General features: G+C 46.2%; 1 protein-coding gene across 1 annotated transcript in view; it reads right to left on the bottom strand.

The window, feature by feature from the left end:
* Window positions 1–7092, bottom strand: part of STAG3 (STAG3 cohesin complex component) — a 78300-nt gene extending 71208 nt beyond the window's left edge. Inside the window, exons 1-3 of the mRNA XM_063146214.1 lie at window positions 6911–7092; window positions 6613–6745; window positions 6328–6453 (exon numbers count right to left, since the gene is read on the bottom strand). Coding sequence (XP_063002284.1) covers window positions 6328–6453; window positions 6613–6745; window positions 6911–7092 — 441 coding nt within the window. The remainder of the gene's footprint in view (window positions 1–6327; window positions 6454–6612; window positions 6746–6910) is intronic.
* Between the last annotated feature and the right edge of the window lie 20320 nt (window positions 7093–27412).

Below are 27412 nucleotides of genomic sequence, written 5' to 3'. Positions count from 1 at the left end.
GATTTTAGGAAAGCTGATTTTAATAAACTCAGAACTATAATAAGTAAGGTCCCGTGGCAAGGGAGCCTAATGAGAAAAGGAGTGCAGGATGGGTGGGAGTATTTAAAAAAGGAAATTTTAAAGGCACAGTTACAATTCCAACAAGGAGAAAAGATAGAAGACAACAGAGGAAACCAATGTGGCTCCACAAAAAGCTTAGAGATGACCTGAAAACAAAAAAGGATACATATAGGAAGTGGAAGGAAGGCCAGGCTACAAAAGAAGAGTACAGACAAGTGGCACAGAAGTGCTGCAATGGCATCGGGAAAGCTAAAGCTGAGAATGAGCTGAGATTAGCGAGGGATGCTAAAAGCAATAAAAAGGCTTTCTTCAGATACGTGAGTAGTAAAAGACAGAGGAAAGAAATGGTGGTTCAACTGCTTAATGAGGATGGCAAATTGATAACAGATGACAAAGAAAAGGCTGAAGTGCTCAATACCTACTTTGCCTCAGTCTTCTCCCAAAAGCGGGTCTATGACCCCCTGGAGAAAGTGAAGCAGAAGTTGAGGGGGCAGGATTGCAATTTGAGATTGATAAACAAATGGTCAAAGAACACCAAATTCCCTTGAATGAGTTCAAAACTGCTAGAGCAATGAAGGAGCTAGCGGAAGAACTCTCAGAACATTTATTATTATTATTATTATTATTATTATTATTATTATTATTATTATTATTATTATTTATTTATTTATATAGCACCATCAATGTACATGGTGCTGTACAGATAACACAGTAAATAGCAAGACCCTGCCGCATAGGCTTACAATCTAATAAGTTGTAGTAAACAATAAAGAGGGAAGGAGAATGCAAACAGGCACAGGGAAGTGTAAACAGGCACCGGGTAGGGTGAAGCTAACAGTATAGAGTCAGAACAAACTCAATATTTGAAGGCTATAGGGAAAAGAAAAGTTTTTAGCTGAGTTTTAAAAGCAGTGATTGAGTTTGTAGTTCTCAAGTGTTCTGGAAGAGCGTTCCAGGCGTAAGGGGCAGCAGAAGAAAAAGGACGGAGCCGAGTAAGGGAAGTGGAGGTCCTTGGGCAGGTGAGAAGCATGGCATCAGAGGAGCGGAGAGCACGAGCGGGGCGATAGTGTGAGATGAGAGAGGAGAGATAGGCAGGAGCTAGACCGTGAAGAGCTTTGAAGGTCAGCAGGAGAAGTTTATATTGGATTCTGAAGTGAATTGGAAGCCAATGAAGAGATTTCAGAAGTGGAGTGACCTGGTCAGAGCGGCAGGCCAAGAAGATGATCTTAGCGGCAGAGTGGTGGACAGAGACCAGCAGACTGATGTGAGACGAAGGAAGGCCAGAGAGAAGAAGGTTGCAGTAGTCCAACCGAGAGATAACCAGTGCATGAATGAGAGTCTTGGCAGAAGAGACAGACAAAAATGGTCGAATCCTGGCAATATTATACAGGAAGAAAAGACAGGATTTAGCTACTGCCTCGATGTGAGGAGTAAAGGAGAGCGAGGAGTCAAATATAAAGCCAAGACTACGAGCTTCCTTGACCGGAGTAAGCATTTGTCTATTATCTTTGCAAATTCATGGAAGACAAGTGAGGTGCCGGACGACTGGAGGAGGGCTAACGTCCCTATCTTCAAAAAGGGCAAAAAAGAGGAACCTGGGAACTACAGACCAGTCAGTCTGACATCCATCCCAGGGAAAATTCTGGAGCAGATTATAAAGAAATCAATCTGTAAACACCTTGAAATCGATGCGGTGATCACTAGAAAGCAATATGAATTTGTCAGGAACAAGTCCTGACTAATTTGATCTCATTGTGGACCGTGGGAATGCTGTGGATGTCATATATCTTGACTTCAGCAAAGCTTTTGACAAAGTGCCCTATGATATTTTGATTAACAAACTAGCTAAAAGTGGGCTAGATGGAACAACTATTAGGTGGATTCACAGTTGCCTACAGAATCAGACTCAGAGTACTTATCAATGGAACCTTCTCAAACTGGGGAGAGGCAACGAGTGGGGTACCGCAGGGCTCAGTCCTGGGCCCAGTGCTCTTCAACATTTTTATTAATGATTTGGATGAGGAGGTGCAGCGAACGCTGATCAAATTTGCAGATGACACAAAATTGGGTGGGATAGCTAATACCCTGGAAGACAGAAACAAACTTCAAAGGGATCTTGATAGGCTGGAGTGCTGGGCTGAAAACAACAGAATGAAATTTAATAGGGATAAAGGCCAAGTTCTACATTTAGGAAATAGAAACCAAAGGCACAGTTACAAGATGGGGGATACTTGGCTCAGAAACACTACAAACGAGAAGGATCTTGGAATTGTTGTGGATCGCAAGCTGAATATGAGCCAACAGTGTGATATGGCTGCAAGAAAGGTAAATGCTATTTTGGGCTGCACTAATAGAAGTATATCTTCCAAATCACACGAGGTACTGGTTCTTCTCTATTCGGCCCTGGTTAGGCCTCATCTAGAGTATTGCGTCCAGTTCTGGGCTCCACAATTCAAGAAGGACGCAGACAAGCTGGTGTGTGTTCAGAGGAAGGCAACCAGGATGATCAGTGGTCTGGAAACAAAGCCCTATGAAGAGAGACTGAAAGAACTGGGCATGTTTAGCCTGGAGAAGAGAAGATTGAGGGGAGACATGAGAGCACTCTTCAAATACTTAAAAGGTTGTCACACAGAGGAGGGCCAGGATCTCTTCTCAATCCTCCCAGAGTGCAGGACACGGAGTAACGGGCTCAAGTTAAAGGCAGCCAGATTCCAGCTGGACATCAGGAAAAACTTCCTGACTGTTAGAGCAGTACGACAATGGAATCAACTGCCTGGTGAGGTTGTGGGCTCTCCCATACTAGAGGCCTTCAAGAGGCAGCTAGGCAACCATCTGTCAGGGATGCTTTAGGGTGGATTCCTGCCTTGAGCATGGGGTTGGACTCGATGGCCTTGTAGGTCCCTTCCAACTCTGCTATTCTATGATTCTATGTCTGTGCACCAAGGACAAGCAAGTCGTAGTTTGCAAACTCAGACTACAACTGTCAAATGCAAGAGCAAGATGCATTTCTGCCTCTGGGGGGCACTGCCATTGAAGCAGAGACTGAAACTAATAGTGATAGCTACAGCTCATAAAATGAGTCTGATTAAATTTCATCTACCGTATATTCATTGAATCTTTGTTTCTCCTTTTTCCTCATTTATTTTTATGGGAAAGGTTGCTTTATGTCTTGACATTGGAGGACTAGCAGAAACATAACTAATTTTCTTTGTTAACTCATGTTGGTGGTTTCTTGTTTTTTAAAATTGATTTTTTTTGCCTGCACCTCATAAACTGGCAGAACCAAAGAGGTTCCTTACAGTTCAGGAGCTTGTAGCTCCAGTTGTTACCAAAAAAAAGTAAAATAGTAAATTCAATTTGTAATAATTGTTTGAATACACTGTACTTTTAATATACCAAATGTAATAATTTTATGCCAAACCAAATGGCCATAATTACATTTTGTTACTAAAGTAACAAAGTGACTTTAAATCTGTAAAAAGTGCTAATATTGCATTATTTCAATTTATCCAAAAAATTCTGGGTTTTTTCCAAACCCCCCAGAAAAAGTTTTTTTCCATGGCTTCAAAATTTCCAGAAATTTTACATCTCTCTCTATATAAACAACACATAAACAGATGTCCAAAGGCCAGCTGGAACAAAAACGTTTTAGCCTGCATCCAGAAACACACCAGGGAAGGAGCCAATCTAGCGTCCCTAGGAAGGGCGCTCCAGAGCCCCAGGCCACACTAGTCTATTTTTAGACTATGTTTTATTATAATGCTTTATGTTTGAACATTGTACTTTACTTTCTTTTCTGTGTATGAGTTGTTATGAACCACCAAGAGAGCTTCAGATACTGGATGGTGAAGAATTGAAAGAGATGATGGAGATGATGATATACATCGTGGAACCAGACAACCCAAAAGACAGCCTTTTTCCATGCCAGCCTTCCTGGGTCTTAACAGATGCCCTTTTTATAACGCTGACTTCAGGAGGAATGCCCTCTACATGGGGCAGCCTTTGAAGACGGTTCAGAAGCTGCAGCTTGTGCAGAATGCAGCAGCCAGATTGATAGCTGGAACAGGGAGGTCTGAGCATATAACACCGATTCTGGCCCGCTTGCATTGGCTGCCTATTCGTTTCCGAGCCCAATTCAAGGTGCTGGTTTTAACCTATAAAGCCCTACATGGCTTGGGACCACAATACCTGATATAACGCCTCTCCCAACATGAATCTACCTGTACACTGTGCTCAACATCTCCCTGAGTGCCTACTCTGAAAGAAGCTCAGAGGATGGCAACAAGAGGGGGCCTTTTTGATGATGGCCCCCTGACTATGGGATGATCTGCCTGATGAAGCTCGCCTGGCGCCAACACTGTTATCTTTCAAGCGCCAGGTCAAGACTTTCCTCTTCTCCCAGGCATTTAACAGCATTTAACAACCGATAAGTTTGTTTTCTAACGGACCCCAGAATTGTTTTTTAAATGGATACTGTTGTTTTTATGTTTCTGGTGGTTTAAAAATTTTGTATACTTTTTAATGCTTACTGTTTTAACTTCTGTGAACCGCCTAGAGAGCTTCAGCTGTGGGGCGGTATATAAATGCAATAAATAAATGCAGGACAGGGCCTTCTCATTGGCTGTGGAACTCCCTGCCAAGGGAGGCCAAGCTCTTTCCCTCTCGGTTGTCCCTCAACAGGCAAGCAAAACCTTTTTATTCAAGCAGGTTTTTGTCAAGTAAGCAGATCTGTTGGGTTGGATGCTGTTTTTATTGTTATCATCGTGTTTTTATTGTTTTAAAGCATTGCTTAATTGTTGTTTTAATCATATTTTACCTACAATTATAAGCTGCCTTGGGTGACATTTTTCCTGGGATACAAATCAAATAACTAAATACAACCTCTCTTGTACTCTTCAACACCACTGTATTTCAGTGAATTGGGAATCATAGAATAGCAGAGTTGGAAGGGGCCCACAAGGCCATCGAGTCCAACCCCCTGCTCAATGCAGGAATCCACCCTAAAGCATCCCTGACACATGTTTGTCCAGCTGCCTCTTGAAGGCCTCTAGGGTGGGAGAGCCCACAACTTCCCTAGGTAACTGATTCCATTGTCGTACTGCTCTAACAGTCAGGAAGTTTTTCCTGATGTCCAGCTGGAATCTGGCTTCCTTTAACTTGAGCCCGTTATTCCGTGTCCTGCACTCTGGGAGGATCGAGAAGAGATCCTGGCCCTCCTCTGTGTGACAACCTTTTAAGTATTTGAAGAGTGCTGTCATGTCTCCCCTCCATCTTCTCTTCTCCAGGCTAAACATGCCCAGTTCTTTCAGTCTCTCTTCATAAGGCTTTGTTTCCAGACCCCTGATCATCCTTCCCACTTCTCCACAAGCTGCATTCCCTTGGGGATAACTCCATACTTCTTTATTGCGATCCATAGATCCATGAAATTGGGGATAACTTGTCTGTGGCCACATGCCACTGGTGGCTGAGGCCAAAACCTAGCATCAGCCTCTTCTCCGGGGTATCCTGTCTTCTCATTATGTGGCCAAAGTACTTCAGTTTTGCCTTTAATACCATTCCCTCAAGTGAGCAGTCTGGCTTTATTTCCTGGAGTATGGACTGGTTTGATCTTCTTGCAGTCCAAGGCACTCTCAGGATTTTCCTCCAACACCACAGTTCAAAAGCATCTATCTTCCTTCGCTCAGCTTTCCTTATGGTTCAGCTCTCGCAGCCATAGGTTACTACGTGGAATACCATTGCTTTAACTATGCGGACCTTTGTTGTCAGTGTGGTGTCTCTGCTCTTAACTATTTTATCAAGATTTGTCATTGCTCTCCTCCCAAGAAGTAAACGTCTTCTGATTTCCTGGCTGCAGTCAGCGTCTGCAGTAATCTTTGCGCCCAGAAATACAAGGTCTGTCACTGCCAGAAGGTGGTACTGGGGGATTATTGCTCCGATAACCTCTCATCTGTATTTCTACAATGCTTGTAAGTGGGGCTGCTTTGAAAATGGTCCGGAAACTTCAGCTGGTCCAAAAGAGGGCAGCGAGACTGTTAACAGGGTCTGGCCCATGGGATCCTATTATGCCAGTACTTCTCCATCTACACTGGCCGCCAGTCCATCTCTAGGGCCCAATTCAACATGCCGCCATTAACACTCCAAGCCCTAAACGGAGACTCTGCGTTCTGTCGCCACAGCTTCCGATGCCTCCCCCGCCCTCGCGCCGGCCTTCCTTCTGGGAGCCCTCAGGCCAGGGCAGCCTCCCCCCACCCCCCCAGGAGCTCTCACCTCCAGGGCGCTCCTGCCCACGGTCAGCGCCTGGAAGAGGTTGCTGGGCTCCGGGCGCTTCCCGCTACCTGCCCCGCGGGGCGCCGCCACGGCCACACGCGCCCCTTTCCTCGGCCGCTTGCCACCCTGAGGAGGGAGAAGGAGGAAGGGGTCACGGAAGAGAGGAAGCGAGGGAGGGAGGGAGGGCGGCAAGGGAGGGGGCGCAGAGGTCTCCCACCCCCGACGCGGCGCGGCCTCAGGGCGGAGGGCGCCGGGGGAGGCGGCTCGGGGTGCTCCCGGGCCTACCGGGGGACGCTTGGGGCGGGGGACGCCGCCCCGCCGGGCCTGCCGCTTCTTGCCCTCGCCGAGCAGCGACGCCTCGAAGTCGCTGCCCGAGTCAGACGTCGCCGACGCGTCCTCTCCCGAGCTACTCAGGGCTCTGCGTCGGGGGGGGGGGGGGGAGGAGAGAGAGAGAGAGAGAGATGATTCCCTCGACGACGACGGGCTTCGTGCGGGGCGGAGGCGGCCACTCACTCACTCACTCACTCACTCTCTCAACCGCCCCCCCCCCGGCCACGACCTCCTCCAGCCCCTCCGGACTCACGGGCTGCCCGGCGGGGAGGAGCCCGGGGCAGACGCCGCCCGCCCGGGCAGGCGGTGGCCGCTCCTCAGCGACATCGACGACGGGGACGACAGGGCGGCCTGACGCGACGCGCGGGGAGAGCCGCGGCCAGCGACCGTGGAGCGTCTCTGCCCGCGCAGCGCCCCGGGCCCGGCGGCGGCCATCGCTGCTACTGCTGCTGCTAGGCGGGAAAAGCAGGGGCCCCGCCCACCGCGCCTGCCTGGCACGCGGCTCCCGCCACACTGCGCACGCGCACGCCGCTACCACACGCAGGCCACGTGGGGCTGGAGTCCGAGGGCGGGGGCGGCGGCGGGGCCGGCGCTGCTCTTCCTGCCCTCGATCCGGCGGGAAGAGCGCCCGTTTCTCCCTCCGTCCTCGGCGCCTGCCTGGGGAAGAGAAGCCGGGCCTGTCCCAGATGCCCCTTCCCGGGGCAGGAGATTGCCGTCCTCCCCGGCCTGCGTTGCGGGTGCCTGGGAGGGGGTGGGACTCGATGGCCTCATGGGCCCCTTCCAGCTCTATGATTCCAAGAAAAGTCCTGTGTGGCTGAAGCCAGCTGGGTGGGAGGAGCAGCGCAGGAGGAGGAAGGCGAGGGGGACTTCGCTCCCCCCTCCCCGTCTTCGGTGGTTTTTGCTAGGTGGTTCAGGGGGCGGAGGAGGAGGAGGAGGAGGCTCCTCGTGGGCTCCGCTTCCTGCTCTCCCCCACTTCCTCCCTCGGGAAAAGCCTCTCTTCCCGTTGCCAAGTCAGTGGAGGCCCCGGTTCCCCCTCTCAACTCTAGCCTCACAACCTGCCTTCCCCACAGCGCCCAGCTTTCCTATGAGGGCCACCTTCTCCCGGATGGGCTTGCCTGCCCACTGCATCCACATGCTCCTCTGTGCCAGACATTTGGCTGCCTGGAACATCTGGGCAGTGCTGGCAAGCTTATGGGCCCAGGCACCCAGCTCAGCACCCTCGTTGGCTCCCTCTTCCTTGGCAGTCGGATAAGCTGTACATTATATCATCAGTCTTCTATCCATACACTTTCCTTCTTCACACAGCGCATAGTTAAAATATGGAACTCACTGCCACAAGATGTTGTGATGGTCACCCATTCGGATGGCTCCAAAAGGGGATTGGATAAATTCCTGGAGGCAAAGGTTAACCATGGCTACTAGCCCTGATGGTTGTGTGCTATATCTCCAGTATTTGAGGCAGTAAGCCTGTGTGCACCAGTTGCTGGGGAACATGGGTAGGAGGGTGCTGTTGCACCGTGGCCTGTTTATTTATTTATTTATTTATTTAGAATATTTATATACTGCTCCTCATTGAAAAAATTTCGGAGCGGTGTACAAGGTAAAATGAAAATAAAAACAATAAAACAGTTAAAACAAAATTTAAAAAGAAGCAAAAAACAACAACACAGAAATCCAAGGCTGCATGTTAAAGAAAGGCTTCTTGGAATAAAGATTTATAGGTTTCCTGTCAACAGCTGGTTGGCCACTGAATGAACAGAGTGCTGGACTAGATAGACCCTTGGTCTGATCCAGCATTAGGGCTCTTCTTACGTTCTTACTCATTATTTTAGAGGAGGGTTGTATCCTCTCAGCTCTGAGGCAATATAAACATTTTTAACTAGATAGAATTAATTCCAAAATAAAATCCAATAGAGTCTGCCAATGCAGCAGCATCACAGGCCCTGGCATTAAATCCAACATTATATATTTCTCTGTCTGCTAGAAAGGGTCCTCCTTGCAAGCAGATCATTTTCTGTTGTTCTACAAGAAAAAGGACGCTCAACATCTGCCTTACAGACCATATGTTGCCCAGGCCATGCAAGCCTGGCAGCATCCTTGGGCAACTGCTCATGCAGCACTCGCTGCATTTCATGCTTCCAGCTCAGCATAAGCACAGAGGGTAGTATCCACTGTTATTTCTACATAGAGTAGACCCATTGAAATGAATGGAACTTAGATTAGTCGTGATTAACTTAAGACCCATTCATTTCAATGAGTCTATGTAGGACTAACATAACCGCCGGAACACCTCTTCCCAATTGTCACGCGTGCTCAGAGCTATGACTTGCCCCACCCAACTGGTGTCTAGTAAGAACGTTCTCTTAGCAGCAGGTCTACACCACGAGATGTCAAAACGGGTACGTTCCCTTCTAGTGGGCATCTGAGCATGCTCAGTTCTGTTCAGCTCGCTCATACACTCTGCCGGCACACTGTGGCCTTGAACAAGCTCTGTGGAGCCGCTTGTAAAATAAACTGCATTTTTTTTCTTCTTTCAAAGACCATCCTGCAAGTCTTAGTTAGAATCCTTGTTAATGACATAAAATTAATTAGCAAAGAATCAGAACTTCAAGATCTTCAGGCCCATGGCTCAGAGGTCTGGAAAATAAATCTGGGGTCTTTCAATATTGTTCCAGTCCATCTAGCTCCGGCTGTGAGCTTCAGGTTGTTTCAGGGTTGCCAAGGAGACAAAGTAGTCCGACACAAGTTTGCTTACAAAGACTAATTTATTAGCATATTGCATGTATCCTAATAAAAGCAGACTTACTTGCGAAAGCTTCCTGCACAGAAGACCCTTCGAGCAGTCTGGACATCCACCTCTGGGCACAAGAACAATTATAGCATAACTGAACTTGGCATTGCTGCCAAGAGAGTGATTAATCATACATGGGGATTAATAACTAAGCACCTCTTCTCATCATAAGTATCTATAGCATGAGGTTACATGTGATAAACAAGGCACTACTTGGCATTTCTTTGGCATATATAAGGATCTTCACCCAGATGTACTTACTAATTGGATGAAGAGACTGGAATGTCAGCTTGTTAGAGCTTCCAGATCCCCCCAGGGTGCAGGACACTGAATAATGGGCTCAAATTAAAGGAAGCCAGATTCCAGCTGGTCATCAGGAAAAACTTCCTGACTGTTAGAGCAGTACGACAATGGAACCAGTTACCTAAGGAGGTTGTGGGCTCTCCCACACTAGAGGCCTTCAAGAGGCAGCTGGACAACCATCTGTCAGGTATGCTTTAGGGTGGATTCCTGCATTGAGCAGGGGGTTGGACTCGATGGTCTTAGGGGCCCTTTCCAACTCTACTATTCTATAATTCTATGACGGTTTCAGATGGTCCTGATTTGCTGGAGAATTGGGCCAAAACAAACGAAGGACTTCAAGAGAGAGGCGTATAAAGTTCTCCATTAAGGCACAAAAATGTGGATGCGCTTATATAATGGGGTGACCTCTGGCTTGACACCAGAATAAGAAGAAGGCAGCTTGTTCACCCACCAACCTACCTATGCTCGGCTCTCCAAATTTATGGTGCATCGACTCCCATTGTCCTGAGTCAGTGGAGTCTCTTCATTATGAGAGGAAATAGTACCACTCTATTCTGCTTTCAATAAACGTCACCTGGAGTACTGTGTTTAGTTCTGGGCACTGCAGTTTAGGAAGGATATTAATAAACTGGAACAGGAGAGCAATAAAGATGGTGAGGGAGGGAGAAACCAAATCCTGTGAGGAAAAGTGGAAGGAGTATGTTTAGCCTGGCAAAGAGGCGATTAGAAATAGCCAATTTCAGATACTTGAATGTCTTTCACATAGATGATGTAGGGCGGGGTAGGTGGGAATTATTGCTTCAGCGGGTAAGAGCAGGATTAGAGGTTTCAAATTACAAGAAAAAGAATGTTGACTAAGTTCTAGGAAGAACAGCTGATGGCATCAACTATTGGACAGTGGGACAGCCTGTCTTGGAAGGTAGTGGTCTCTCCTTTGCTGGTGGAGGCTGGTTGGCCACCTCTAGGGATGCATTAGCTGTCTATTTCCTGCATTGCTGGGGGATTGATCCAAATGACCTTTGATGTCCCTTCCAACTCTTACAATTCTATAAGAGTAGCAATGCTGGGTTAGATCCATCATTCTGTTTCTCACTGTGTGTCGTCGTGTTTTTCAAAACCTCCTGCCTTCTTGAGAGACAATAAGGAGGCCAGCTAAGTGATCCACAAAGCTTTATTCAAGCAATAAACTCTTTTCCCACTTGAAGAGAGTCTAATCTCTAGGAGCTTTCCCCTGGGCAAAACTATGCAAACTAAGTGAGTAAACCGTCCTTTCAAGAAGAATGGAAAGCCTTTTCCCAAGACGTGTTAACTTCAGAGAGACTAGTTGTGACGCAGCTTCTGATGGGATGCCAGCCGGGCCGACTTTCTCTTGCCTTCCTCTTGCTCCACCTGTTTTAGTGTGGGCGTGCTCTAGGATCGGCTAACCCCTCCGTGCTTTCCCCTTCGGAAGAATGTTGGCTTCCCATTGACTGTGTATTATTTGCCCTTGACTAGATAAGCTCTGGAGAGGGTTCACCACCAGCTGGTGAAGAGCGCGTGAGAGCTTTCTCCCCCATTGGTACAGGCTGGCCTGTTTCTGGTGCCGACTCCTCTACTTCAGAGTCTGATTCTGATTGATCTCCTGAAACACCTTCTTCCAACCCAGGGGGAGCAGGGCTAGACATGACACTGGTAAGCCTACATGGAGGACATAAGGGTGATAGCTTTCTCCCATTGTTGCTCTCTAGTAAGTGATATTCAGAGGCATATCACCCCTAAATGTGGAGGTTTGTTTCCATTCCCACAACTTGGGGTAGTTCTATTGGGTTTTTTATACACTGTTGGAAGAGCTCATCTGTCCTGCATTTCTCACCATCCACTTTCATTGGTTGATCCCATTGAGTTCTAGTATCATGAGACAGGGATATAAGGACTCCAGCTCCACTTCCTCCCTGCCTCATGTAATTTTTTATCATGTCCCCCCTTAATTGCCTTTTGTATGATCCACCTTCTACAGTTTGTTTCCCATCTCACATAGGCACATGTCTAAAAGGAGTTTCTGAATATTTCCAGTAATATGTACAGCCTAATAGTAGTTATATTGCTTTACCAGGAGAAGGCGCCCATAGACCTTAAAATTCTTTCTGAACTTCAAAGAAATCAAGTGTTTGGCCAAAGCACTTCCTCAACCATCTGTCAGGGATGCCTTAGGGTGGATTCCTGCATTGAGCAGGGGGTTGGACTCGATGGCCTTGTAGGTCCCTTCCAACTCTGCTATTCTATGATTCTAAGTGACACATAATGAGCAAAGGAATCAGGAAACATTCCCAACCTCCCCAGCGTGCATGCCAGGTAATGGCCTGAGAGTTGCACCCCAACCTTCTCAACAAACCTGCACATTGGGGGGGGGGGGAAACAACTTCAAGGATAACCTGATAGGATCTGAGCTGGCAGTGACAGATCAAGAAAGAGATCTTGGGGTTGTAGTGGACAGGTCGATGAAAATGTCAATGCAGTGTGCAGCCGCTGTAACAAAGGCAAACTCCTTGTTAGGCATTATTAGAAAAGGAATTCAGAATAAAATTGCCAGTATCATACTGTGTTTTTACAAATCTGTGGTGTGGCCACACTTCAGGACAGATAAAAGGAAGCACTTCTTCAAACAACGCATAGTTAAACTCTGGAATTCACTACCACTAGATGTGGTGATGGCCACTGTGATGTTCTGCCACTTCACATCGTCTCAACTTCACCTGAGACGCCCACAAGCTACCTGACAGGACTCTCCATGCCACTCGCACCCAGGACCTACTTCAACACCCCACCCCACCCCGTGCTGATGACGTGTGTGAGGATTTGGGCCTACTGCTGCTGCTCCTGCCTCACCTTTATTCTTGAGGCTCCACAGCATCACAGCCCAGCAACCCGGCCCTGTTTCCCATTCCACTGCCACCATTAATTGTTTTCTCCTCAGTCACCCCTGCACAGACCACACCAATTGGTTAGAAGTAATTAGCACTTATTAACATAAGTAAGTGTGTGTACATAAACTTATTGGTTTCCTCAGTTGAAATGTGTATGGCTACAAGGTTCAAAGCATATTGGTTTCTGTCAGTTCTTTCTCTTAAAGGTTCCACTATATACATCTGCTCTCTATAACTCAACTACCTTCATTCTCATATAATCATCCACTTCTCTCTACCCCACTTCTACCCTTCACTTCACAGAGTCATCACACACACCCTCACACACTGGTAGCCCAGACTATATATAGCTACCTTTCTCCAGCTCCTCCCACTCTCACACAGCCAATCAGCACTCAGGCATTCAACCCCCACCCCTACAAACCCAACCTGTGCATAGAAATTGTATGTACATTGAGGCCTACTTACTTCCGGGAACTTTATGCACGATATAAACCATTAACTCTGCATATAGAATCTGCTATTCTAGAATAGAATATTTTATGATTCTAGAATAGATTCTAGAACCTAGAATATTCTAGATTCTAGAATCTAGAATCTAGATTCTAGAATATTCTATTATTCTAGAATCATAGAATCTACTATTCTATGATTCTATGATATGAATCATAGAATCATAGAATAGCAGAGTTGGAAGGGGCCTACAAGGCCATCGAGTTCAACCCCCTGCTCAATGCAGGAATCCACCCTAAAGCATCCCTGACAGATGCTTGTCCAGCTGCCTCTTGAAGGCCTCTAGTGTGGGAGAGCCCACAACCTCCCTAGGTAACTGGTTCCATTGTCGTACTGCTCTAACAATTAGGAAGTTTTTCCTGATGTCCAGCTGGAATCTGGCTGCCTTTAACTTGAGCCCATTATTCCGTGTCCTGCACTCTGGGAGGATCAAGAAGAGATCCTGGCCCTCCTCTGTGTTACAACTTTTAAAGTATTTGAAGAGTGCTATCATGTCTCCCCTCAATCTTCTCTTCTCCAGGCTAAACATGCCCAGTTCTTTCAGTCTCTCTTCATAAGGCTTTGTTTCCTGACCCCTGATCATCCTGGTTGCCCTCCTCTGAACACGCTCCAGCTTGTCTGCATCCTTCTTGAATTGTGGAGCCCAGAACTGGATGCAATACTCTAGATGAGGCCTAACCAGGGCCGAATAGAGAGGAACCAGTACCTCGTGTGATTTGGAAGCTATACTTCTATTAATGCAGCCCAAAATAACATTGGCCTTTGTTGCAGCCATATCGCACTGTTGGCTCATGTTCCGCTTGCGATCTACAACAATTCCAAGATCCTTCTCATTTGTAGTATTGCTGAGCCAAGTATCCCCCATCTTGTAACTGTGCATTTGGTTTCTATTTCCTAAATGTAGAACTTGGCATTTATCCCTATTAAATTTCATCCTGTTGTTTTCAGCCCAGCACTCCAGCCTATCAAGATCCCTTTGAAGTTTGTTTCTGTCTTCCAGGGTATTAGCTATCCCACCCAATTTTGTGTCATCTGCAAATTTGATCAGCGTTCCCTGCACCTCCTCGTCCAAATCATTAATAAAAATGTTGAAGAGCACTGGGCCCAGGACTGAGCCCTGTGGTACCCCATTTACATTTAATACATAATAGGTAGCTGAACATCACAGCCACCAGACTTCAAAAGGGGGGTGGATAAATTCCTGGAGGGAAATGTTATTCATGGCTACTAGTCCTGTTGGCCAAGTGCTACCTCCAGTATCAGAGGTAGCAAGCCTGTATCCACTAGTTGTTGGGGAACATAGGTAGGAGGGTGCTGTTGCACCATGTCCTGCTAATGGTTCCCTGGTTGACAACTGGATAGTCACTGTGAACAGAGTGCTGACCTAGATGGACCCTTTGACTGATCCAGCATGGCTCTTGCAGCCATCTAGCAGGTAAGCTTTAAAGTGGATTCCTGCATTGAGCAGGGGGTTGGACTCAATGGCCTTAGAGGCCTTTTTCAACTCTACTATTCTAAGACTCTTATGTAGATCCTGGGACATTTCTGTAGCTCCAAGCTCTGTAGCCACTTGGGAGAATGCTTGTTAAGTACAGCTTTGCCAGAGGCAAATCCAGCTAGTCCAGCAGCATCCAACAGTGGCCTGCAAGATGCCTCTGGGAAGCAAACAAAGGAGACATGAAGTCAGTTGCCCCCACAATGAGCATTCAGAGAGATTCTCCCCAGATACCTGAAGGTTCCGTTTAGTTATGGCTAAGAGCTAATCCATCATGAATTTCTCCCAGCCCCTTTCAGAGCAAACTAGTTTAGTGGCCATCAGCAGACCCTGGGGCAATGAATTCCATGTTAATTACAGGTTGTGTAAAGAAGGACTTTTCTCTCCACTTAGATAGAAAACACTGAGTTCTAGAATTGTGGGGGGGGGCACACACAACCTTCTCCCTATCTACATTGCCCTACATTAACCAGGAATACTTTTATAAATATATGTTCTCAATCAGAGGCAGCAAGCCTATATACACCAGTTGCTGGGGAACATGGGCGGGAGGCTGCTGTTGCACTGTGACCTGCTTTTGGTGCCTGGTCAACGACTAGTCGGACACTGTGTGAACAGAGTGCTGGTTTAGATGGACCCTTGGTCTGATCCAGCAGGGCTCTTCTTATCTTCTTATCATTAGCCCCTCCCCGCACACACACCTTTTTTTTCTCTCAAGAAAAATGATCCAACTGTGTTAGACTTTCCATATAGGGAAAGGTAGGCTCCCAGCCTCTGGTAATTTTTGTTGCCCATTTCTGAACCAGTTCCAGCTGTGCAGTGGAGGACCATGGAACAAGATCTCCAGTGATGGAGACAGTGGGGAGGCAGCCCCATCCTGGAGAAGATCCTCAAAGAGCCTGGTCCCAAGCTATTTAGGTCTTTATAGGAAGATTACTGAGAGCTTTATCACACCAGCGTTATACTGTGCAATCACTGTGAATTGCATGCAAAGGACTCCACCGTATAATCTGCTTTGATTGTGAAGTACTCCCATGCATCCTTTTGTGCTATAAAGCCAAAAGATTCGCCATATTTAGCCTCTACCTTTTGAACGTATCTTCCAAGCTGCCGCTGGGGCACAGGAGCAGGATTTTAAAGGAATGCTTACATCTGCGTAAGCTTTAAAGATAAAGACACCAAAATTCACACAGTAATAGATATTAGGGAGAGCTTTAAGCATACCGTATTTGAATTGAATTGGGTCATCCATAGAATTTTTAATGATTTTTTTTACATTTCCCCCCTTCAACTCACTTAGAATCATAGAACAGAAGAGTTGGAAGGGGCCTACAAGGCCATCGAAGAAGGTTCCACTGATAAGTACTCTTTGAGTCCGATTCTGTAGGCAACTGTGAATCCACCTAATAGTTGTTCCATCTAGCCCACTTTTAGCTAGTTTGTTAATCAGAATGTCATGTGGTACTTTGTCAAAAGCTTTGCTGAAGTCAAGATATATGACGTCCACAGCATTCCCACAGTCTACAAGGGAGGTTGGGAAAAGGAAAGGAACCTCTCGTGCAAGCACTGAGTCATTACTGACTCTTGGAGGGACGCCAGCTTTCGTTGATGTTTTCTTGGCAGGCCTTATAGCGTTGTGGTTTGCTGTTGCCTTCCCTGGCCGTTATTACCTTTCCCCCAGCTAACTGGGTACTCATTTTTCCGACCTCGGGAGGATGGAAGGCTGAGTCGACTCGAGCCGGCTGCCTGAAACCAGCTTCTGCTGGGATCGAATTCAGGCCCTGGGGAGAATTTCAGCTGCAGAAACTGCTACTTTACTGCTCTGCGCCACATGAGGCTCTACAAGGGAGGTTACCCTATCAAAAAATGAGATCAAATTAGTCTGACAGGACTTGTTTTTGACAAGTCCATGTTGGCTTATAGTGATCACTGCATTGATTTTAAGGTGTTTACAGATTGACTTCTTTATAATCTGCTCCAGAATTTTCCCAGGGTATTCAAAGGAATGTAGGACTTCCTGGTATGCAAAGGATCGCTGTCGCCCAGTAGCAAAAACAACAACAACCACGAAAGCTTAGCGTTACACAGGGCCGGTGCCAGACTATTTTGCACCCTAGGCAAGGCGAGCTACTTGCACCACCACCCCAAATTGTGCGGAAGTCTGAACATATGCGCCAAGTGGAGAGCTGGGACTGGCTAACTTCGATTTGGGACTGAACCGTCTGGAATTCACTGGGACTTACTTCCGTGCAAATGCAATCCGCTATGCATCCTGGCATCCCGATCCACTCCACACATTTACTCAGCGGAATAAGGCTTCTGAGTAAGGAGGCATAGGCGAATCGGGCCGCACTGGTGCCTCCCGGTGCAAGTCCCTTTGATCCACGCGCGGAGGATCGGGAATCAGGAGAGTTTGCCTTGCGAGGAGTCCACAAGTCCCTAGCTTTCCTGGGGAAAGGGAGAGGGAGTCCTGCTTGCCCACCTGCCTGGACATCGTGGCCTGTTTGAGGAGAGAGGTGAGGCGACCCGTTCCTCAAGAGTCAGGCAGAGGCTGGCTTGAGCCAGGGTCAAGCTCACCAGGGGTTTTTTCTTCTTCTTCTGGCGGTGGCCTCCCGGCTCTGAGCAGCTCTAGGTGGCTAGAGCAGCTCTAGGAGGGCTGCTTCCAGGTGGAAGTCCAAACATGGAGCTGCCCCACCCCACCCCAGCGTCCCTGGCTTCACTTTGGCTGGGTGGGCACGGGGCGCCATCTCGCCCACCCAGACCCAGCTGAATCCTTGGGCCGGGCTGGGCCGGCTCAAAGCCAACAACGCGCGTGAGTGCTGTGCTTCGCGGCACCCCTCTTAGCTTGGCGCTCTAGGCGGCCACCTGAGTGGCCTCTATGGTAGCACCGGCCCTTGCGCTACGGGGCTAATCCGAAGGAAGCAGGTACGTGGGATGAAGCTTTAAGTCAGACACAGCTTGGCCCATATAGCCCAGTATTGCCAACGGTGGCTGGCAGGAGCCATGGCTCTCATAGAATCATAGAATAGCAGAGTTGGAAGGCACCTACAAAGCCATCGAGTCCAACCCCCTGCTCAATGCAGGAATCCACCCTAAAGCATCCCTGACAGATGGTTGTCCAGCTGCCTCTTGAAGGCCTCTAGTGTAGGAGAGCCCACAAACTCCCTAGGTCACTGGTTCCATTGTTGTACTGCTCTAACAGTCAGGACACAGAATAACGGGCTCAAGTTAAAGGAATCCAAATCACACTGGTAGCTCATATTCAGTTTGTGATCTACAACAATTCCAAGATCCTTGTCGCTCTATGCCCAGCATGTGCTTTACCCGTGAGCCCCTACTGTGCCCTGAGGTTGCTGCATCTTTATTTTTATTATTTACTAGCTGTACCCTGCCATGCGTTGCTGTGGCTCAGTCTGGTTAAATTGAAAAGAAAGAAAAGACAAAGCGAATGTTTCTAATATGTTTAATTTCACAATGCTTGTGGATATACAATATTTTTAGTTGTTCCATTGTCTGTGTAGATATAGAGATTGTCTGGTTTGCCGACTCTAGAACACGCAACATATAATTGTCCATGTGAGAAGCAATCTGTGTCTAGATCTAAACCGCACAATTCTAAAGATTGGCCCTGAGCTTTGTTGATGGTGATTGCAAACACCAATCGAATTGGGAATTGCAATCTCTTAAATTGAAATGGCATATCTGTTGGAATCATAGGAATGCGAGGAATGAGGACATCTTCACCTTTGAAAGGTCCTGTCAAGATTGATCTCCGACTATAACAATTGCCACTTGGTCTATAGTTGGAGCATTGAATCTTCGCACATGTTCTCCAGCAGGCGTTTTGTCAGCATGAATAACAATCTTGTGTGTATCAGATGGCATCATGTCAATTGCTGTTTTGAACAAATGTACTAAATTGTTTTTTTCGTGAAGTAGCTGTTGCAGTTTTGAAACGATGGACCTTTTTATGCTGGTATAAATTCCGCAGCGTGCATTCAATTCATCATTGCCATCACCAATGAAATACATTTGTAGGAATTTATGTTGACTATCTTGAAACGGAAGGAAGGAGCCGGCTTTACGATAAATTTGTCCTTTGACTTTGAAAGTTGGCATAAATGGAGCTGTGATGATTTCTGCGCCGAACGACGTCATTTGGAAGCATGAGTTGTATTTCTTGATGTTAGATAGGAAATGCTTTGATTCTGCGGTATATCCGGCAAGCAAAGTTTGTAATGGCTCTGGTGGTTGTCCAAGTTGAGGCAGTTTAATTTTTCCAGCAGCGCAACACATTCCTTTTGTTTCTCCATTCAATTTAAGAGCCTTGCAATAAGGACACACTTCAGTCATAGTGCCAATGAGAACATGCCACCTCAAACTATAATCATCAGCTGGGTTGTACCGGAATGCAAGGCGATTGTAACTGTGTGATTGTTTACCACGGAGTCGTGTTTGACGCTGATGTGCTGTTTCTCGTTGACGTCTTTCAGCCACTCTCAGCCTGTCGCGTTCATTCTGTTGAGAACAAAGCAGATCTGAAGCTGTAGAATGCGATTGCTGTGCTCGCAACCGTGCATCCTCAAGTCTGGCTGAACGTTGCTTGGCTGGTTCCTTGGCACGTATTTGAGGCATTCTGGGGCAACAGCCACACTGGTGAAGTTCCAAATCAGCCTTCCCCAACCTGGAGCCCTCCAGATGGCTTTGGACTACAATCCCCATCAGCCCCAGCCAGCATGGCAAATGGTCAGAGATGATAGGAGTTGGAGTCCAAAAGATTTGGAAGGCACCAGGTTGGGGAAGGCTGCTCTATACAGTACAGGGATGAGCTGCAAGTGACTGATTAACCTGATCCAATGCTTGTGCTATGTTATTCTGACATATTATTTTCACAAATGGTCCTTTAGGTGTAGCAGACAACTCATGTGAGAGGATGTTTTAGTTGTGGCAGAAGGCTTGGCTTGTACCACTGCAAGTCAAGAAGTAGAATATAGGCCTGCTGATGCTTGTTTAGGCTCTCATATTCCAGCAAACACCGAGTTTTGAACAGATTGGGAATTGTATGTCCATAACAGAAATGTAAATAGCCTGGTATGTTTTAGGCTTTGTCTTTTAAACTTGGGGTTTTCCTCCACTGTACTGAAGTCTCTTTGCATGTGTGTGTGTGTGTGTGTGTGTATCCATCACTTTGTCAGTCTGCTACATAAACCTGGTGACACAGAGGAAGCAAGGCTTATAAACCACCTTTTCTCCAAACTATAATTTAAAGACATACTATGTCCCCAAAGCTAGAAGAGATGCCTATGGGCTGAATTTTCTTTTAAATATATTCCAGATTCATAAAATGACAATGCACCCATCTTAATTGAGACCTTTGGTTTCCTCTTCTTTTTTTCTCGTTTGCTGATGCCCGTTCTACCTCAGTCTGATTTGCAATTTCTCGTCGCAGTGCCTCTGCTCTGTGAGTATGACAACCTAAGTGTGATCTTCTGCGAGGCATTATTTGGATGAAGTAAAGCAGATTGTTTGGTTTTTTAAAAAGGATGTTTTTACGGTGAGGAGGTTACTGGAAACTCCTGGCAGTTACCTTTCTTCAGAACGTGTAACTGTCACAGGTGTGACATCTATATTCACTCAGCCAATTGCGAGAGAACATGCAAATAGGAGAGGACGCAGAGGCAGCGGATTGGCCTACTGGTTGGTGATGTCACAATGATCAGCAGGACTGGTTTTGAGGAGGCCTATTTCTTCGATTTTAAGACAAACCTTTGACCCCATAGAGAACATAGTTACATAACAACGCTCGCGTATTCAAACGCAACGCTGTGTCAAAATTTCAAAGCAATCGGTGAAGAACTTTCGGAGATATAACGACAGTAACGAACGGTCTTTTTCATTTTTATTTATATAGATTGATTGATTGATTGATTGGTTACATTTTTATACCGCCCAATAGCCAAAGCTCTCTGGGCGGTTTACAAAAATTAAAACCATAATAAAACTACCAACACAAATACAAATACAGTATCAAAAGCACAACCTTAGTTGGTAGAGTTTATTATCTTCTCTTTAACGCTTATAGGTGAAAGATCTTGAGAAAGAGGGTAGATTCCCGTTGTCTCTAAGGCTGCTGATGACTGGGGGTGATGACAACAGCATGCCCTTTGCTGGTTGCAGTACAGGGCCCTGCTTTCTGGTAATTCTGGAGAAACTGCATTTCCTTCATTTTCTTGTCCACGTTCATTTTCTTGTTGTGTTTCTCTGAGGTATTGTCCTGTCAGCCTCCAAACACCTGAGAGTTCTTGCCTTGGGCATTCTTAACAGGCTTTCAGCTACCTTAGTTGGTAGAGTTTATTATTCATTTACGATGAGCTGCACCGTTTATTTTGAGAAATTGTGCTACAGCTGAAATTGCCTGCCTCACTTCTCCCACCTGCCCCCCAAATCTCCAGCAAATCCCATATTCTGTCCAGCTGGATTCCAAACCCCAGGCAAGTTGCAGGATCAAGCCTAGTTCCAGCGTGGCTAACGTGCCCTCAAGGACTCCTGGCAATGGGCCTGCCTGAGGGCTGCAGAAAGCCGACTACTTCATCACGACACCCCACCAGACAGCAGCTCTGGAGGAGGAATCTCAGCCGTGCCGTGCGGCCTCATGCTGCCCTCCCAGCTCTGTAAAAGTACTTGGTCTGGAGCAGCCATTGCAGCCCGCCCAGCCACCCCGGCGCATTACTCTATTGGTGGGTACAGGTTTCAGTGGTTTATGGCCAGCCAATCTTGTAGCTAGCCTGGGAGTTACTGGAATCGTAGCAGCATGACCAGGCATTCAGCTCCAGCCCTGGAAACCTCAGCGCTGGTGGTGGCACTTTGGACATGGTTAGCCATACTGGAAGTTCTTGCCACAGGCTTCCCTGGTCCCGCATCTAGTAACTCAAAGGAAAATGGTTCTCTGCAACACAACACACACACCCCTTGAGTTTTAGAGAGGGAATAAAATCTGTATTGCTTTGCTAGTTTGGCTTTTAAAAATGTATTTGGCCTATTATTATTTTTTAATATTATGTGTATCTGTTGTGATGTTATTGGATTTCATTGTACCTTACTTTGAGGGCCCTGCTGGGCAAAAAGGGATACATTGAATAAATCGATGAATGAATTAAGAGTCCCCGGAGGAAATCCGCTTTTGCTCTGGGCCACACTGCTAGGGTGATTGGTCTTTTTATACCATGGCTGCGAGGTTTCTCATAGCAGGAAGTTTGGTGAGGAACTTAGTTTCAAAGGTATTTTCTAATCCTAATGCATTAGGTCCCTGAATCAGCCCTTCCCAGCATCCTCAGTCCTAACCTATCGGTGAAATCAAGTCCCATCAGTTGAGAATAAAGGCCTGGAGCAAAGGCAAGAGAATCCCTTCAGGAGCTCAGTGTGCTGAAAGGGCGCAAGCGAGGGCCATCCATCCTGTCAGCCAGCAAGACGGTGATCTGGCACGGCTTCAGCTGCAGCAGAAGTAGAAGGCACGAGGCCCTTCCCTGACAAACCACCAGCCCCTGAGCAATCGGAGCTCAGATTTCACCATTTAACTGAAATGTGTGCTGTGTGTTATGTGCTAAGGAAGCATTTCTGTGCTCGGCTGTTGGTAGCTGCTGGGTTTCAGGCACCATCCAGAGAGGTCCATGGGAGGGCTTGCGGGTGGGTGCATGCGTGCACACGTGCCTAGAGGTTCCCAGCCAGTTCCAGGCATGTGCTGGCTGGGTGACAGTGGAACCAAGGATATAACAACAGTATACATTTATATCTATCTTCAGGTGTTCATAGCAGGGGGAGATTACTCCAAGCCACAATCCCACAAGTTTATGTAATTAATGTCAATAGTTTTAAATTAATATTGTAGATCAATGCAGAAGGGGGGGAGGTGTTTCTAAAAATAATTGCCTGTCTAACTTCATATATGTACAATGGATATTCCAATATAAATAGAAAGTATTCATTTCTCTACGAAGTTCAAAACACAGTACTCTAGATGAGGCCTAACCAGGGCTGAATAGAGAGGAACCAGTACCTCACGTGATTTGGAAGCTATACTTCTGTTAATGCAGCCCAAAACAGCTTTGGCTTTTCTTGCAGCCATATCACACTGTTGGCTCGTATTCAGCTTGTGATCTACAACAATTCCAAGATCCTTCTTGTTTGTAGTATTGCTGAGCCAAGTATCCCCCATCTTGTAACTGTGCATTTGGTTTCTATTTCCTAAATGTAGAACTTGGCATTTATCCCTATTAAATTTCATTCTGTTGTTTTCAGCCCAGCACTCCAGCCTATCAAGATCACTTTGAAGTTTGTTTCTGTCTTCCAGGGTATTAGCTATCCCACCCAATTTTGTGTCATCTGCAAATTTGATAAGCGCTCCCTGCACCTCCTCGTCCAAATCATTAATAAAAATGTTGAAGAGCACTGGGCCCAGGACTGAGCCCTGCGGTACCCCACTCGTTGCCTCTCCCCAGTTTGAGAAGGTTCCATTGATAAGTTTGAGTCCAATTCTGTAGCCAACTGTGAATACACCTAATAGTTGTTCCATCTAGCCCACTTTTAGCTAGTTTGTCAATCAGAATATCATGGGGCACTTTGTCAAAAGCTTTTCTGAAGTCAAGATATATGACGTCCACAACATTCCCACAGTCCACAAGGGAGGTTACGCAATCGAAAAATGAGATCAAATTAGTCTGACAGGATTTGTTCCTGACAAATCCATGTTGGCTTCAAGTAATCACTGCATTGATTTCAAGGTGTTTATAGATTAACTTCTTTATAATCTGCTCCAGATTTTTCCCAGGGATGGATGTCAGACTGACTGGTCTGTAGTTCCCAGGTTCCTCCTTTTTGCCCTCTTTGAAGATAGGGACAATGTTAGCCCTCCTCCAGTCGTCCGGCACCTCACCCTTCTTCCATGATTTTGCAAAGATAATAGACAAAGGTTCTGAGAGTTCTTCCTCTAGCTCCTTCATTACTCTAGGATGCAGTTCATCGGGCCCTGGAGATTTGAACTCATTCAAGGAAATTAGGTGTTCTTTGACCATTTGTTTATCAATCTCAATCTTCAATCCTGCCCCCTCAACTTCTGCTTCACTTTTTCCAGGGGGGATCATAGACCCGCTTTTGCGAGAAGACTGAGGCAAAGTAGGAATTGAGCACTTCAGCCTTTTCTTTGTCATCAATTTGCCATCCCCATTAAGCAGTTGAACCACCATTTCTTTCCTCTATCTTTTACTACTCACGTATCTGAAGGAAGCCTTTTTATTGCTTTTAGCATCCCTCGCTAATCTCAGCTCATTCACAGCTTTAGCCTTCCTGACACCATTTTGGCACTTCTGTGCCACCTGTACTCTTCTTTTGTAGCCTGGCCTTCCTTCTACTTCCTATATGTATAATTTTTTTTTGTTTTCAAGGGATCTCTAAGCTTTTTGTGGAGCCACATTGGTTTCCTCTTTTGTCTTCTACCTTTTCTCCTTGTTGGAATTGTTTGTAACTGTGCCTTTAAAATTTCTTTTTTTAAATACTCCCACCCATCCTGCACTCCTTTTCTCATTAGGCTCACTTGCCATGGGGCCTTACTTATCATAGTTCTTAGTTTATTAAAATCAGCTTTCCTAAAATCCAGAGTACATGTATGGCTACACTCAACTTTTGTCTCCTTCATCATCAAGAATTCAAGTATGACGTGGTCGCTTTCCCCCAGAGTTCCCGTAACTGCCACTTTATCCACTAAGTCATCCCTATTGGTCAATATCAAGTCAAGGATTGCCGATCCTCTAGTTCCTTCCTCCACTTTCTGTAGGAGGAAGTTATCACCCACACATGTCAAGAATTTCTTGGAAGGACCGCTTTTGGCAATATTGGTCTCCCAACAGATATCAAGGTAATTGAAGTCCCCCATCACTACTACATCACACTTCCTTGAAACACTGGCAATTTGTTTCTCAAAAGTTTTGTCCTCGTCCTCTCCTTGATTGGGTGGTCGGTAGTAGACTCCGATTATCATGTTCTTTTTATTCCTTCCCCGTCTATTTTAATCCAGATGCTCTCGATGGGGCTCCCAGTCTGATCCGCCTGTATTTCTGTGCAGGGATAGGTATTTTTAACATATAGTGCAACTCCGCCTCCCTTTCTATTTCTTCTGTTCTTTTTGAACAAGTTATATCCTTCAATTCCTATATTCCAGTCATGGGAGTCATCCCACCAAGTTTCAGTTATATCTATCAAGTCGTATTTGCCTTCATGATGTAGTAAGAGTTCAGGTTCATTCTGTTTGTTTCCCATGCTCTGGGCATTAGTATATAGTCATCGAAGACCATGTGTTTTATAGTCTGGCTTTGTTCCTACCTTGTTGCAGACACTATTTTGGGACTCTGTTGGAGCTGTTCTCTGTACTGTGGTGCATGGGCCTTCATCCATTGTTGCCTCGAAGTTTATGTCTTGAGAGCACATAACTGTGTGTATTGTGTGGCAGTCTGGGCAGCAAAGAAGGCTTCTGTTGCACCCTCAAATAGCTGTCCAGTGGAGCTCTTCCTCGTAGACCAGGAGTGTTAACACCCTCCCCAGTAAATGGGGCACTGGCACCATCAAGGACCTGCTGTGACCCTTTTGTTGGTTGTGGTGGAGTGACTGCAGGCACTCTTGGAGGATACTGATTATCATTTTAACATTTGTAAACCGCCCAGAAAACTCTGGCTATGAGGTAGTATATAAATTTAATAAATAAATAAATAAATAAATAAATAAATAAATAAATAAATAGAGACCTGTTCAAATCTGGGTTTCGATGTGCTTGCGGGACTGAATCAGCCTTGGTCACGCGGATGAAAACATCAACCCAGTATGCAGCAGATGTAAAGAAGGCAAACTCCACGTCAGGCATTATAAGAAAAGGAATTGAGAATAAAACTGCCAGTATCATACTGCCTTTATATAAATATATGGCACAACCACCTTCATCAGTTTTGGAATCTCTTGTCTGGATTCTCTCTTTAAATGGATTGCATTAGGATCAGGGCACATTACAATGGATGGGATTCCTCACAGTTATGGCCATTAGAGACATGTGCTGCATCCCATCAATTACATTTTGATCCATTTTCTCATGCTAAATTGACTCCATGGGGAAACCCAGATTTTAAAATTGGTAAGAATATGTATTTGTGGCAAATCTGGATGGATAAATTGATATTTTCTTTGGATCAGCTAGTGGGTGCTGATGAGTTTTTGTCATTTGTAGCCTTGTGTGTTAAGTATAATTTGCACGCTATGGCTAAATGGCAATACTTGCAATTGCAAAATCTGTTAGAATCTAGGTTTGGACTTGATGCTTTTAGAGCTTTAAAGTCTCCATTGCTACTGGAAGCACTTTTTGTGGTTGAGCATTTATATCAACCCATGTTTATAAATATTTATCATCAGTTAATAAATACAATATACAGGGTCTTAAGGAGGAATGGAACAGGGAACTGGGTTGTCCATTTTGCGTAATCAATGGATCATTGCATTTACCCAATAGTCACCTCTTTCTGGGAAGAGGTTATTACATGGATAAACTTCATACTGGAACACTGTTTAATATTTACTGACGGACGTGCCCTTTTAAATTATTTACTTGCTTCCTGAAAGTTACTGCATGGTCAGCCAGGATACAGCCCAGCCCATGAAGCAGAAGAGGCTGTCCCTGCACGGCAGACCTGGAATGCTGCTCTCCATGGGCTGGGGAAGGGTCTGGTCCGGTTGCTGCAGTCGCCCCACAAGAGGGGAAGCGGGATGGCTGAGGCAAGGCCACCATAATGGCCCAACCTCGGAAGAACAGCTTGGAAACCTGGCCCCCGTCTTGAAGGCCTCAGGCCCCAGGCTCTGGGCTCCCGAATTGGCTTCCCAGAATCTGCATGGCAAGGAGTGCCAAATCGCATGAGTTGCCGCCGCTGCCACTGGCAGAACCAAGGACAGGGGAGGAACAGGGCATCTAAAGATTAAAAATAACCTTCGCATCTAAAGATTGAAAATAAAAAACCGGGGTGGTGGTGGAGAGGAATGGGGCAGCCAGAGCAAGCTCAGAGGGAGGAGAGCCGGCTGCCCCGTTCCTCCCCACTCCCCGGTGCTTGTTCCAGCAGCGGTGGCAGCCTCCCTGCTGCCCCATTCCTCTCCCCACACCCACCCACCCTTTTTAAAAAATATTTATTTATTTATTTATTATTTATTTATTTATTACATTTTTATACCGCCCAATAGCCGAAGCTCTCTGGGCAGTTCACAAAAATTAAAACCACAGTAAAACACCCAACAGTTTAAAACACAATTACGAAATACAGTATAAAAAGCGCAACCAGGATAAAACCACACAGCAAAGTTGATTATAAGATTAAAATACAGAGTTAAAACAGTAAAATTTAAATTTAAGTTAAAATTAAGTGTTAAAATACTGAGTGAATAAAAAGGTCTTCAGCTGGCGACGAAAGCAGTACAGTGTAGGCGCCAAGCGGACCTCTCTGGGGAGCTCGTTCCACAACCGGGGTGCCACAGCGGAGAAAGCCCTCCTCCTAGTAGCCACCTGCCTCACTTCCTTTGGCAGGGGCTCATGGAGAAGGCCCCCTGTAGATGATCTTAAGGTCTGGGTAGGTACATATGGGAGGAGGCGTTCCTTCAGATAACCTGGCCCCAAACCGTTTAGGGCTTTAAATGTTAATACCAGCACTTTGAATTGGGCCCGGACCTGGACTG

The sequence above is a fragment of the Elgaria multicarinata genome, chromosome 1 (assembly GCF_023053635.1).
Source record: "Elgaria multicarinata webbii isolate HBS135686 ecotype San Diego chromosome 1, rElgMul1.1.pri, whole genome shotgun sequence".
Lineage (NCBI taxonomy): Eukaryota > Metazoa > Chordata > Lepidosauria > Squamata > Anguidae > Elgaria > Elgaria multicarinata.
This window is presented reverse-complemented; position numbering and strand designations above follow the sequence as displayed.